Here is a 13,738-nt window from a genome sequence, read left to right as displayed (position 1 = left end):
CAGCTCCTTCTTGCACTCTCTTTACTGAGGACTTTAATCCTATTATTCAGCTGGCAGATCTGCTGCAACAGATGTGTTCTTTGTACTGGAGACGAGGAGCGTTATTTCTTTCTTGCTGTGGCTCTGGAAAGCACAGGCATCTCATGATTGACTCTAAGAAGCTTCAGAAGTGATTATGCAAGTAATGAATGATTAACAATACCCCAAAACTACATTAAAAACTTAAATAAAGGTTGCCAAGCTTTGTGACAAATGAAAGCAGCGCAGTGTGTCATTTTAAAAAAAGAGAAGAAGCATTTACAGGCAAAATATGAGCTGCCTGCTGTGTGTTACTGTTGTTAATTTATCTTTGTCACAGTATAATTGAACCATGTATGAAATGTGCAGTGTTGTTTTATGCCTGCCAAACCTGCAATTTATCTCTTGTTTGGACACCACTGAAAATGAGAGTGTAATTGTTTTTTTAAAAACAGATGATGATGCAATAAATAATGTTCTATGCAAACAATACTCCGTAATTTATGCATGCTTTCAGAGAGTGTCATCAGAATTTATTACTGCATATGTCAATATGCAGTAATAAATTCTGATGACACTCTTCAGCCAAGTGTGATAGAAGCTAATGACTACAGTTACAAAGTAGATGACATAAGACACAAACCTTGGCACTGATGAGTTTTGATCAAAGGATGTTGATTCCTTAAAGTGCCACATGCACACACTTTGTACCAAAAAGCAAAGCCTCACTTGGGGAAACACAACAGGGGACCAGCAACGATGGGGCAACCAGAGAAAAGGAAACCTCAGTGAAATCTGCCGGCTCCGAGGTGAGCGACTGAAGTTACGGCGCAGCCAGAGGCTCGTGAACAACTACGACAGAGCTGTAGTTGGAGGGCAACTTGCTTCGTATTTGGAGTAGGCTGATGTGAAAAAGTGATAGAAATTAAATGCATATGTTTGAAATGTTCACTTACTAATATTTTGTTGAGCTCTTGCAAGAAAAACAACAAAAAATACAGTTATGACAGTTATTAAAAAAATTACATTTCTAAACAGGCAGAGATGGCTCGACTCTTCCATCGCCCTAAACTAAACTACACAAATCACCGTGGTTTATCTTCTACAGAACACGTGGACGGCATCTGAACTCTTTATAAACGTCTCTATTGTTTTGTCAACCGGACAGGTGAGCAAAGAATAGACACATAATATCAAAGAACTTCTGAATACCTGCAAAAAGGTACGCTGTAGACTTCTGGCTTCCTGGTTCATGAGGTAGTCCAGAATAGGTGATTCACAGGAAGAGACGAGTAGTGATCCTGTGACTTTAGTGACTTGATGACAGGTGTTAACAACTCGAGGTGAGCAGTTGTTGACTGACATGTGAGCGAGGTATATTTGGAACGGTTACCTGTGCAGCCAGAGATTAGATCTCCACCAGTGACTGCTCTGAAGTGATGGGCAACAGGTGAATCACCTGTGGATGACACTTAGAAAGTTAAAATATCTCAGCACTGAGGAAAGGGACTGTTGAATGCCATGGCGTTTATAAAAAAACTTAATTTTGTACATTTTGCCTCTCATCTAATGAGAAGTGAAACCTCGTCAAGAAACTTAAAGAAGTCCAGTCACTTTTTTCAAGCTCCAGCGACTACTATGATCTGGATGACTGAGACACAGACGAAATAATATTTTGAAAATCAAGAAATCAATGAGTTTTCATTATTAGGCAGTTAGACCATTCTGCTGTGAAACGAGGGGGCTGAACAGTCCAAGTAATACTGGCCCTGTGAAAAACATACATTCCTGACTTTTCACCATCATTGCTGTCACCTGGTCAACTATAAACAGATGATCAATCAATTATAGCAGGGACAACTGTAAGTCAGTGTTACTGTCATCAGACTGTCAGGTTTCATCTGTGCTCTAATACTGAGCGTAATATCCAAACCCACCTGCCCTGTGTGAAAAGTGTTTGCCTCCTAAACCAAATAGCTGGCTGTGACACCCTTGGCAGCAAGAACTGCAATCGAGCATTTTCAATAACGGGCAGTGAGTTTAATTTCACATCACTGTGGAGGAATTTTATTTGAAGGGTTGTTTTAATTCAGCAACACTGGAGGGTTTTCAAATATGAGCAGCCTGTTTAGGGTCACAGCAAAACAAAAGCATCTCAATCAGACCTCGATTCCAAAGCTTTTGCTTTTTTTTTTTTTTGAGCCATTCAGGGGTGGACTTGCTGGTGTATTTTGGATCACTGTTCTTCTGCATAATCCAAGTGCCCTTAAGCTTCAGAACACAAACTGATGACTGGACGTTCTCCTTCAGGACTTTCTGGCAGAGAGCAGAATTCATGTTTCCATCAGTTACAGGAAGTCGTCCTGAAGCAGCAAAGCAGCCCCAGACCATCACAGTACCACCACCATGTTTGACTGACATGTAGGCAAGGTATATTTGGAGTGGTTACCTGTGGTATGATGTTCTTTTTATGAAATGTTGTGTTAATTTTATCCACAGAATATGAGACGATCCTTTGGTCAGCAGTGGTTTTCTCCTTATAACTCTCCCATGGATGCCAATTTCTAATTGTTGACTCATGAACTCTGACCTTAACTGAGGCAGGTGAGGCCTGTAGTCCTTTAGATGTTCTGGGTTCTTTTGTGATCTGCTGGATACGTTGTTGATACACTTTTGGAGTAATTTTGTTAGGCCGGCCACTCCAGGGAAGGTTCACCACTGTTGCAGGTTTTCTCCATTTGTGTAATAATGGCTCTCACTGTGGTCTCACTGTGAAGCCCCAAAGGCTCAGAAATGTCTTTGTAACCCTGTAACTGATAGATGTCAGTGACTTTGTTTCTCAGCTGTTTCTTTAGATTGTTGTCGTATGATACAAAAAAGGACCCAAACGCAGACTTCTGAGACAGAACGTGATAAACAAAAGACCGACTTTTATTCAGCCAAAATGTGAAATCAATGAATCGCAAACAGAGAATCAACAGATCTTTAAAAAATCCATAAAGCATAACTAGCACGGAGATCTGAACAGGTTCACAATACAGACGATCTGACAAAGGAGACGGATGACTGGGGTAGAGTGGAGAGACCTGGGAAACACAGCTGAACCAAATCAGATAATAAGAACTAAAACTGAATGCTAAACACGTTAGACCACCAAAATAAAACAGGAAATAACTAAAACATGACAATCCCTTACACAGACTTAAAAAGAAACAGGGGAGGAAGAAGAAACGGAAAATTCAATGACTTAAATATAACCTGCAACGAAACTAAAAAACTCAAACACATAATCTAGTGACATAACTTAACTAAGGACTAAGAACAAGAAACACTGGGTTAAAAGTCCCAGGACCATGACAATTATGGCATAATATGTTGTTTTTGAGCTCTTTTAGCCTGCTTCACTTTCCCACAGAGGTTCTATTTAAGTGATTTATGGATTCGACAGGTCTGGCAGTAATCAGGCCCGGCTGGGGTTACTGTAATTGAGCTCAGCTTTCCAAAAAATGTGGTTAATCCCAGTAAATTCATGATTTAATGAGAGGAGGCAATTACTTTTTCACATCAGGCCAGGAAGGTTTGGACAGCTGTTTTTTCCCCTTAATAAATTAAATCATCATTAAAAAAAAAACTGTATTTTGTATTTACTTGGGTTATCTTTGTCTAATATTAAAATTGGTTTAATGATCTGATACTTTTAAATGTGACAAATATGCAAAAAACGAAGCAATCAAGAAGGGGGCAAATACTCTTTCACAGCACTGTACATGCTTAAATTTATTCAGTATGCAGTGCACAGTACTACATGTGGTAAAAGCATCAAAATGACATGACAAATATAATGAACATTCTTAAACCACAACCCCATTTTCATTAGAGTTACTGTATGTGTGGTAAAATTCACATTTTAGGGTTAATGTCCACTTTTTGTGGCCTGTCAATTCTGAAAATAATATACTGTGTCCATCAAGCATAGTGAACATTTATCAACATAGCAATCACAATTTATTCAAAGAACCAATACAAACAGTTTCAAGTGTTATATAGTATTAACCTGTCCTGTATACAGAGTCTTCTGGGATGTATTTCTGCTCATACTCGTATACTCTGATCGTATATGACTACGTTGCGGACCATGATGTAAATATCAAAATGCTGTACAAAAAACAGGATGTACAGGAAAAGACACTCCATACAGCATCCAGATAAAAATGAAAAATACAAAAGAGGCACTTAAGAATATCACACAGACACACACACACTCACATATGTACGTGTACAGTATGCTAAAAATCAGAATACTTGAGCCCACGTTATCATACAATTCACCTGAAGTTATTTTTACAATTATATCAGATACACTTGGCTAAAGAGCAATGTAAAAAACCTTGTTAGCTAAACATAAGCAAGGCCACCTCCTACAGGAAGAACAGCCGTCTAGGTCATTAAGAAGTTTTTGTTGTTTTTTTTTTTAAACTCTGATGGGACTTTCTTACACTTAACATGGCTTTTAATTAAGCAGATTTTTACCTACCGCTACTAGAAACACATGCGACTGTTTAAAATGATCCCTACAATTAAACAAACTGGCTTAGCTTTTAGTTTGAGCGACTAGACCAGCACACACTTCCTGCTGTGTTGGGCTAATATTGGCCTTCTATTGAAAACTAAACATGAGCAAGGTAATGCTGGGCGCAATGATTTGACATTGACCTGAAGTACATTAGCCAGACTGTAGTTTTTTTTTCTATGTGAACATTTCTGTTTTTGGAGTGGCAAACAAATGAACCTTAAGATTCTGGCAGAAATATCAGCAGCATTACAAACTTAGCCCTAGAAGCATTTTTACCTGTTAAAAACAGGGGCTAAACTGACTGTTAGGTTTCAGCTTCTCATTTCAATAAGTCACATTATTGCAAGGTTAGACAATATGAGCATTCTATCATGATTATGATGCACAACCTTTAGAATCTACAGCGCTTTTAACAGGAAGACACAGATTGTTCAAAAAGTGCAACACACACATAGACAGTATAAAACCCTGACGCAGCTTCTGGGTTGGAAAATGAAGCCGACGCTGAAGAGCCTTCAATCTGCTTTCTATCTGAAGGCCACCAGGTGGCGATAGCTGTGGTTGCAAAAACACTTCCAGACCTATGGAAGTCTATGGAGAAATGAGCTTCTGTCTTGACCTTTCCTGGTGAATTCATGGGGCCAGTCACTCATTTTCAGCCATACTGAACAAAAAGATTAAGTCTATTTTGTAAATCTTGGGCACACTGTTTCAAAATGGAGGACTGGCTAACAACCTGTCAATCACAAGACCCGCCCCTCCTTGTCACATGCATTTTTTTTTTTTTTTGCACCCAAGATTTACATAATGAACAAAAAAAACAATTAGTGGCATGGAGGCAGCTACATCCATCTTTTATACTGTCTATGAACACACACCACACATCACCAGTCTGATCACATTAAATTCTATAAAAGTCCATAACTTACACTTAAGAATAAAAGGCTTTTAGGTGGCATAATACACTGTGTGGCAGCTAAGCTAAAAATAAAACGAGTAGCTCACTGTCTTTTTTTTTTTTCTTTTACACATTATTAAAACTTGATATATATATATAATACATAATAATGTGATTACAGTAATGTATTACTTTGGAGTGTGTTACAATGTGTTAGTTCTTATTTATTCATAATTTACTGGTTTCCTAATACCAACACAAACACTATCTTGCTAATTTAGCTTCACTTGCAACATTTGTAACGGTGGTGCTAGCATTTCTACTCTAAGTCTAAATTAGTTGAAGGTTTAATAATCGTTTTTCTGAATACTTGCCTACAAAACAAACAAACAAAAAAAAAAACATAGATATTTGCTCAAAACTGAGTTGACACCTGAGTCGTACTTTCACATTAAGTTTCAAAAAAAGGTTTTGTGACTCACCCTGGCTAGTTACAGTTAGCTGGTAGGACCGATCACACCCCAAATAATGTAGATCAGTAACTTGGATCAATTTTGATGTTCCAACAACTGAGTCAATATTATTTAAATCTGTGAAGTCACTGACACTCAATAATTGGCTTTAAACAGCCTAGGGACTTTTTATAGCTACATAACTTTGCCTTTCCCAAAAAAATGAATTATCAAGTTTTCCGATGGACTGCTGTGCTGTCACTTGGAGTTTACAGGTAGTGATATCACCAAAAGCCTTTCTTTTCTTAAGCATTTCTTAAAGATATCAAGTTACCAACAACTTTTGTTTTTTGCTTTAAAGTTCTGTACAATTTCCGGAGGAAGTGGCTACCTTTAACTTGCAGAAAGCGTAAAATCGCAGAGCGGATACATAACGGAGCTGCGCCGCTAGTAATGACAAAGTGAAAATTTCAAGTCAGTCAAGTAAAAAAAAAAATTCAAAGTATTGCTGACAAATTAGTCTTCCCTTATGTACGTTCACATGATATGGAAATAAGAAAAAATTCTTCCTGTTCTTCCTTTTCACATTATAATATTTGCTGTACAGAACCTGTACACAGGGAGCTCAGCCCAACATGTTGTTTGGGGGAGCTCCAGCTACAGCATTTGAGTAATCTAACCATCACCAGCTGAACACCAGCATGTCAAATAATCTTCAGTATTCCAGACCAAAACATTAAATAAGGCTTCTGTCATAACGTTCTCTCCTAGTTTAGATAAGTTTGGGATTGAGCTAGCTTAGTTTATGAAATGACCCCCACCACCACAAAAAAACAACACTCCAGCTTCTGATTATAATCCCAAATATAGTTAAGATCATTAACTTGCAGTAAAGCACTGTTTGAGTTATTTGAGTTTATATTAAGCCCTTAACCTAAACTGATTCTAATGATGTGTTTCTAACAGCTCAAACATCTGTGTGTTGTTGCCCTGGTTTCCTTCCACAAGCAGGTTTATCTATTTACAATTTAAGTGGCTAATTTTGTTTTGTTTTCCATTTTCAAAACTACAAAACTACAGGAAAAACTACAAAGGAACCATCTCATTGTATTCATTCCTCTCTCCTCTAGCTCCCACCATCATCAGCATTCCCTCCATGTTGGAACCGAGTCCCGTGCAGCCCTTGAGTCCTCCTTCAGCCGGCTCATGGCACATCATGGCATTGTGAGAAGACACAATATTTCCACTACTCGCAGATGTGGAGGTGGTGTTCTCCTTCCCCCTCCTCTGTTGCTCTGGTGTTGGAGCAGGCGCCCTAATCCCACTACTTCCAGCACCCACACTACCTCCAGCGCCACCACCTCGCTTTTTAGGTGGCGGTCCCCAGAGGAAAGCGTGGGCCGGTCTGTAGTGTTGGCGGGCATAGCGGAGCAGGCGTCGGCGGGTGGCCGGCAGGCGGATGGTGTAGACGTAGTACTCCAGGATGCTGTGCTGCATGTTGTGCAGGGTGCCGTGGCACAGCGACTCCTCTAGGAAGAAGCGAACCAGTGGGGCCTTAAAGGCCTCATAACCAAGCTCACCCAAGGACTTCAGGATGCGAGTAATCCGCAGGTAGTTGTGGTGGGATCTTCAAAAAAACAAAGTAAGAGGTTGAAGAAGTTTACTGATATTGAGAAAGAGAACGCTGACAGATCAGATGAATCTGATCTGCCAAAGCCTTTCTAGAAGAAAGTCTCACAACTAGGCAGCCATCTAGGACCTCCTCTGAGCACTGAGGAATTATTTGGAAACATAATCCAAATGAACTTTAATTTCAGCAGTTATTGGGACATGAAAACTGCATGCACCGGTCATACCTGAAAAAAACACTTAAAGGTTGCTGATTTTGTGCCAAAATGGGTTTAAATAAACTTTTCCCCCTGGAAGTTATACCTGTACTACCATCAGTCTGTGTGCTTGCTGTGTAAAAAGTCTGTTACATGCTAATAAAATGCAGGGATTCCCACACCAGCTCTTACTTGGGCTGGTGTGAACAATGCTCATTGAGCAGATAACCCAATGCTGGCATAGTAAGTACCTCCCTGTCTCCATCACTCCTCTAAGGACAGGTCCAACTGAAGTACCCATTCATTGCTCTCTCTATACCAATGATCCCACATCCTGGGTCAACAGGCAGACAGATCACAAGTCTGTTGCAGAGCTGACACACATATCCCAACAGATTTGCACATGGGAACTTTTGCAGGAATTATAAACTAAATTTCAAATATTAATTCAATTCAATTCAATTCAATGGAAACACCATGACTTATCTCAAGCCATGAAAAGATCAAAACAGGATGTGTAACAAAAAAAAATCTCCTTTTAAATTGCCCTTTAACCATCTGTTTGTTGGTTTAAAGCATGCTCTTTCACATTCAGCTGCTGACAGAGGAGCAATTAAGTTGCAGAGGATTTAGAATGATTGCCTCGCTGAAGGACAGAAAAGCAGCAATTGGCAACTGCGCAATAAGTTCACACACATTCTGGCTGCAGTTTCATCCCCTCAAGCTATTGCACAGTGCATTTAAACATGTGTGTATGTGTACTTACTCATTAAGGTGCTGGAAGCGCTCCTGCCAGTTGGGGGCCCGAGCAACATTGCCACTCTTATCCAGCAGTTTGACGCCATAGAAGTCCAACATGAGGGAATAGGCCGCCAGGAATCTCCGCTTCGCTTCCCGAGTGCTTTGGAATTCCTGATGGGATTCAGCACAACAGATCAGAAACAGAGACACATGTAATAAACAAAAGCAATATTTCTCATTGGGTGATTTGAGGAAGCAGAAGGAAATAAATGCTGTATGCAAACACAGTTTAATCATACTCAAATGAGTATGAATTTTATAAGGGACACATTTCTATCTATTTATAACAGGAATGTGGTGTTTGTTTTGTTCTATCTGAGTAACTAATATTAAAAAAAAATGTATCAACTTTCTTGAAAAGAACATCTTACGGTACTCTGACATTCAAAAATTTCCCTTATGCTAAAAGGATATATTTCATTGTTTTGGTTGTAAAATGTAATGACTCAACCATGCGAAACACTTGTGCAATGATGAGCCACAAATAAACTGACATACAAAACCGCAAAGCCGTGACACTGAGCTGTGTTTTTCCCCTGCAGGGCACCGAAAGCACACCATAGTGCACTTGAACTGCTAATGACGCTCTCGTAACTCTGATAAACGCATAGTTCTTTGCAGTGAAAGTATCCCATCAGGTCACAGGTGGAAAGCTTTTGGTGTGAAGCAGTCACCGATATAGCTGAATATCACCAGTAAATGATAAAATAGGAGCCAATATGCTAATGTAGACAGGGATGCAGAAGTGAAACTGAACTCCAAGCAGCAGAGGTAGCTATAATAATAATAAGAGTGACCACAGCAGCACAGCTGGAGGTCAAACACATGTCGTCCCAGTTTAATGCAACACAGCGTTCACAAAGCGGGCCATCGGAGGGATAGCACAAACAGCCCCGCACATCATGTGTCTGTGTTACTTACTTTGATCTCGTCCTGAGTCAGTTCATGTGCGTAGAAGTTGAGCCCTTGTTCTCTTAATGGGAACAGCCTGGGACACAGATGGAACAAAAACACAAATAAATACAGGGATGTGATGGGGTGGGATAAAAACACATCTACGTAGCAAATAAAGAAGATCATTACTCTGTAATTTCTCAACAGTCGCTACTGTTTGCCTGCTTAACAATGATGCAAACATACACGTGCCAAAAACTACAGTTCCTTTGATGGCCACATGAGGCTGGACCCCAAAAAGCAACTCATTCCTCATATACTAACATGTTAAAATGCAAAACTTCAGAGCATTAAAAAGCATTTTTTATAGCCTGAATCAAAAACACAGTTTTGTTCTCTATGGATACTTTCCCTTTTGCTAAAAACTGTATTTTTCTCTCTCTCTCTCTTTTATTAAATTTAGCTAGAGCTTCCATCTGCACACTGGTGTGAAGGGCATAGCTGCTTTCACTGACATCTGCCCCAGTACAGGCACCTGTAGCTTAAACTCCAGGTCACTAAACTGGGTCTCTTGACTCTGTCTTGTTAAGTCCTGTTAGAACCTTTTAATGGAATTATCCATCCAGTCATCCCTTTTCTTCCACTTATCCAATTCAGGGTCGCGGGGAGGCTGGAGCCTACAGTTTTGGTGAGGCCGGGGTGCAAACACTGCATCCATGCAGTTTATGGGTGCACTCTAACCAAGCCATTTAAACCAACAAAATCCGTTCTGAAGTCTCCTCTAGGAACGAAAGCTTAGCCAGACCTATTCAATTAAAACATCCCTGGTTTTATGTTGAAATTTCCTCCGTAACTGGACAGAAAAAGGAAGCTTTGACATGCACGTTATTGTGGCTTCTAGCACGCTAAGAACAATCTTGATGCGCAAACACGTATGCTGTATGAATATGGAAACAAACAGCTGGAATGTCTCACCACTGAATGTAGGTGTGATTGTGCTCCAGTTTGTCATAGTCGCCTCTCCACTTAGAGAGAATCTCCTCTATGTAGATACCTGAGTAGAAAGAGGGGCTAGTTAGCTGCAACATGCATCGCTATTGTGTGTGTGTGCGTGTGTGTATAAGTGTGTTTAAACAGTGGATCAGTCTACTAATCTGCCGGGCTTTTCCTGTCAAACATGACCTTTAGCCAAACACAACTCACTAAGCCCAGCACCAACATCACTTCTCTCCAGTGTTCACAGTTCTGCATGGATAGTGCACGTGTGTGTGTGTGTGTGTGTGTGTGTGTGTGTGTGTGTGTGTGTGTGTGTGTGTGTGTGTGTGTGTGTGTGTGTGTGTGTGTGTGATATCTCACCATCGGGCACTAGAGGGATCTTGTTCAGGTAGAAGCGCAGGTTGCGGTACTCATTGGGTTGCCGGGACCTTTTGAAGTTCTTCGACATGAACACACAGAGACAACAGATATCACAAAGGGTGTGTGCATCAGTGTGTGTGTGTGAGAGAAAGCAATGTACCATCTATTCTCAGTTTAGGGTACATGTGTGTGAGTGAGTGTGTGCATGTACCGGGTAGCTGTGCCGGTATTTGTAGAGGTCCCTGGCAGCATAGAAACTCCTCTTCATCTTTGGAACAGACTCTGGGGAGTCAGTCAGCTGAGAGAGGAACAAGGAAAGAAAGGCAGAAAAAATAAGTTTCAAGATTGAAAAAAGAGAAGAAAAGCTGCAGATCTGAAGCAGATGGAGTGTTGCGCTCTGCTGCCGCTCAGATGAATTAAAAACACTGAGTTTGCTTTTGTGTTCGAGGGTTAATATCATCCATGTCTTTCTAGTAAAACTGGACAATTCACAGCAGCTATGCTGTGCAGTCACAACCTATGGACACCAGAAAACCTCTGTCTAATCTGGGTCATGCTACCTGACCCTGCTCTCACAGCTTCACACGTGACCCGATCCTCTTCAATTTATCTTTATCAAAGTTTATGCAGTTCCTCAATCATCAATAAATCACATCAAAATTCATGGGACATACAGTTTGGTTTGTTTTTACATCAAATATCATAACGTTTATAGTGAAAGATGTTTCTTAAGTCTTTTGATTGGATACTTGTCTGGTCTAACTTTTAAAATAATCCCTTAAAGTGCTTCATTTGCTCTGTTATAACCTGCTGGTTCTTGTAATACAAAACAGTCTGAAGTAGTCTCATAACAGCAATCCAGTCAAATATTCTAAAAGTTATGGGCACATGGTTCTTCTAATAAATTATTTCACTTTCTTTGTAAACTTGTAGGCAGTGCAGGATTGGGGTTATGGTTCTATACATTACTCTGATAATAACACATATCAGGTGAACAGGATGCAGCCCATAACATCATGTATATTGGCAGGCATGTGATCACCACGTAATGGGATGACAGCAATGTACAGTATGCAACATAAGTCTGAATACAATGACTTGTGTGTAACAGTGACTGCAGTAAGATCACGGCGCGGGTGTAGGTTTGAGCACTGGGCAGTAAACATTAAGCGGAGGGTCTGGGGGTCTTCTTCTTTTGTGCATCAGTCACTTAATGTCTTGTGTTCCGCTGAATTTTTATGCATCATTTTATATCCTGGAATATAATGCAGTGACACTCCAGTATTCTATATTCATTAATGCAGAGCTTATTAGTTATTCCTAACTTTTCTCATGGAATTTGATCCCTGCTGAATGAGCACACATACAGACGTGATTCTTCTGTTCTCCGGTGTGTTTAACGGATATTAGACATGAGAGTATAGGTTATAATTGTTACCACCTATGTTACCGACTCTGACTGTAAACAAGGTCAGGAGACAGTTAGGTCTGCCAGAATCGGTTTTTTTTTTTCATGCAGTGAAACTGGCAACAGCCCTTCTAAACTCGGGGGGGGGGGGGTTTGCTTACAACTTGGTTATTAAACCTTTTAAGAGTAAACGTCGCGATAAAGGCCCTCCTCCTCCTCCTCTTCCTCCTCGTTCTTCCATGGTTATTAACCTGGCTGTGCAAGGTCCCAGAGCTGCTGCTGTGTTTAATGAAGTTTCCAATTTAGTGACGGTATGAGCTCCTAATTCATATTCAGATTACGGGAGTATGGCAGAGGCATTCTCGCTACGTATTTCTGCTGTGGCAAGTGATTCCTCCCCTAAATTACGAGGGGGACCTGTCCCTTGCGTCCCCGGTAAAATGCACAGCTGTTTTTCACAGCTGTATACACATCTTCGCCCAGTACCACGGTGCATGAACTTGATACATTTCTGAATGAAAGTTTGGCGTAGAAGGTCTCCCAGGTACACAGCCGGCACCGTAGCACGGTTGCCCTTACTTTGTCCTGGCCTTTTCGATACCGGGCGCTGCCGGTGGCCCACATGTCCGTCCTATCACAACATGCTCGCAACGTACCTGCGGTGTGGCGTCTCCCGCGTGTCCCGCGGCCCTCTCGCTCTTCGCCGGGCTGACGGAGTCGGAGATGCCGCTATCATCTTCAGCCGCCGGCTCCTCGCTCTCCGACTCCGATCCCCACGTCGAGTCACATTCCTCAATCGTGCTCGGCTCCTTGAAACGCCAGCTGCCCACCAGGTTTCCCATTTAAAAAACATGCAACACCTGCCTTCTTTTTATTATCCCTTTTAGTAAAAAAAAAAAAAAATGGTACATAATTATGCTCCCAGCCTCGTTTCGCGGTTTGCGGAGCGGTGGGCTTCCACTGCCCTCAGTGCGGAGCTTTTAAATGGCAGAAATAGGGGATTTCCAGACTAGCAAGGGTGATGCGTGTTTGTGTATGAGAGGCGATTAGTGCCGCAGAGGCAGGAGGAGCTCTTAAAGCGATGAACATGAATTCCTTATTATAAGAAACAAGGTTAGTATAGTTAAACTAAACTGAAGGGTAAAACGAGGCGTGAAAAACATTAAAAAACTCAAGTAAGTAAAGGCAGTGTATCATATATAATTTGCAAAAATATATAGATAGGATTTTTATTTTTGTGTCAATACAATCAGCTGGAGGACACTTAGGTTTTCGTGTTTATTGGGACTGGGATATCTGTGAGACATTGTGTCAAGTATTTGTATTATTCTAACGATTTGATTTCTTAAATCGTCTGATTTGACAAATACAATTCATATGATAACAAAAGACTAAAACTAACACTGAAACTAGTAAGGCTAAACTGAAAGGAGCAAATCCAATTGATAAATGTAATAACTGAATAAAATACAAACTAATTTAGAAGGCTAAATTATAGCAACTCTCATAAGA

At 40.6% G+C, this 13,738-nt stretch overlaps 2 protein-coding genes across 2 annotated transcripts in view; both read right to left on the bottom strand.

Annotated features, from left to right (window-relative positions):
- The window catches only part of rims1a (regulating synaptic membrane exocytosis 1a), a 244,433-nt gene that overhangs the window by 186,545 nt on the left and 44,150 nt on the right, over nucleotides 1-13,738 (bottom strand). The window lies entirely within an intron of this gene.
- Nucleotides 5,716-13,068, bottom strand: LOC115793236 (opioid growth factor receptor-like protein 1). The gene is made up of 7 exons (XM_030748120.1): nucleotides 12,883-13,068; nucleotides 11,030-11,116; nucleotides 10,819-10,897; nucleotides 10,438-10,516; nucleotides 9,490-9,556; nucleotides 8,534-8,679; nucleotides 5,716-7,568 (listed from the first exon to the last, which is right to left on the bottom strand). The coding sequence occupies exons 1-7, from the start codon at nucleotides 13,066-13,068 to the stop codon at nucleotides 7,028-7,030; spliced, it is 1,185 nt and encodes a 394-aa protein (XP_030603980.1). The 3' UTR covers nucleotides 5,716-7,027.

This window comes from Archocentrus centrarchus, chromosome 15, assembly GCF_007364275.1.
Source record: "Archocentrus centrarchus isolate MPI-CPG fArcCen1 chromosome 15, fArcCen1, whole genome shotgun sequence".
NCBI classification, from domain to species: domain Eukaryota; kingdom Metazoa; phylum Chordata; class Actinopteri; order Cichliformes; family Cichlidae; genus Archocentrus; species Archocentrus centrarchus.
This window is presented reverse-complemented; position numbering and strand designations above follow the sequence as displayed.

Coding starts and splice junctions, on each gene's coding strand:
- LOC115793236 (XM_030748120.1), bottom strand. CDS start 13,068: ATGGGAAACCTGGTGGGCAGCTGGCGTTTCAAGGAGCCGAGCACGATT. Junction 9,557..10,437: donor AATCACACCTACATTCAGTG/GTGAGACATTCC, acceptor TCTGTGTCCCAG/GCTGTTCCCATTAAGAGAAC. Junction 7,569..8,533: donor CGCTTCCAGCACCTTAATGA/GTAAGTACACAT, acceptor GTTTTTTTGAAG/ATCCCACCACAACTACCTGC.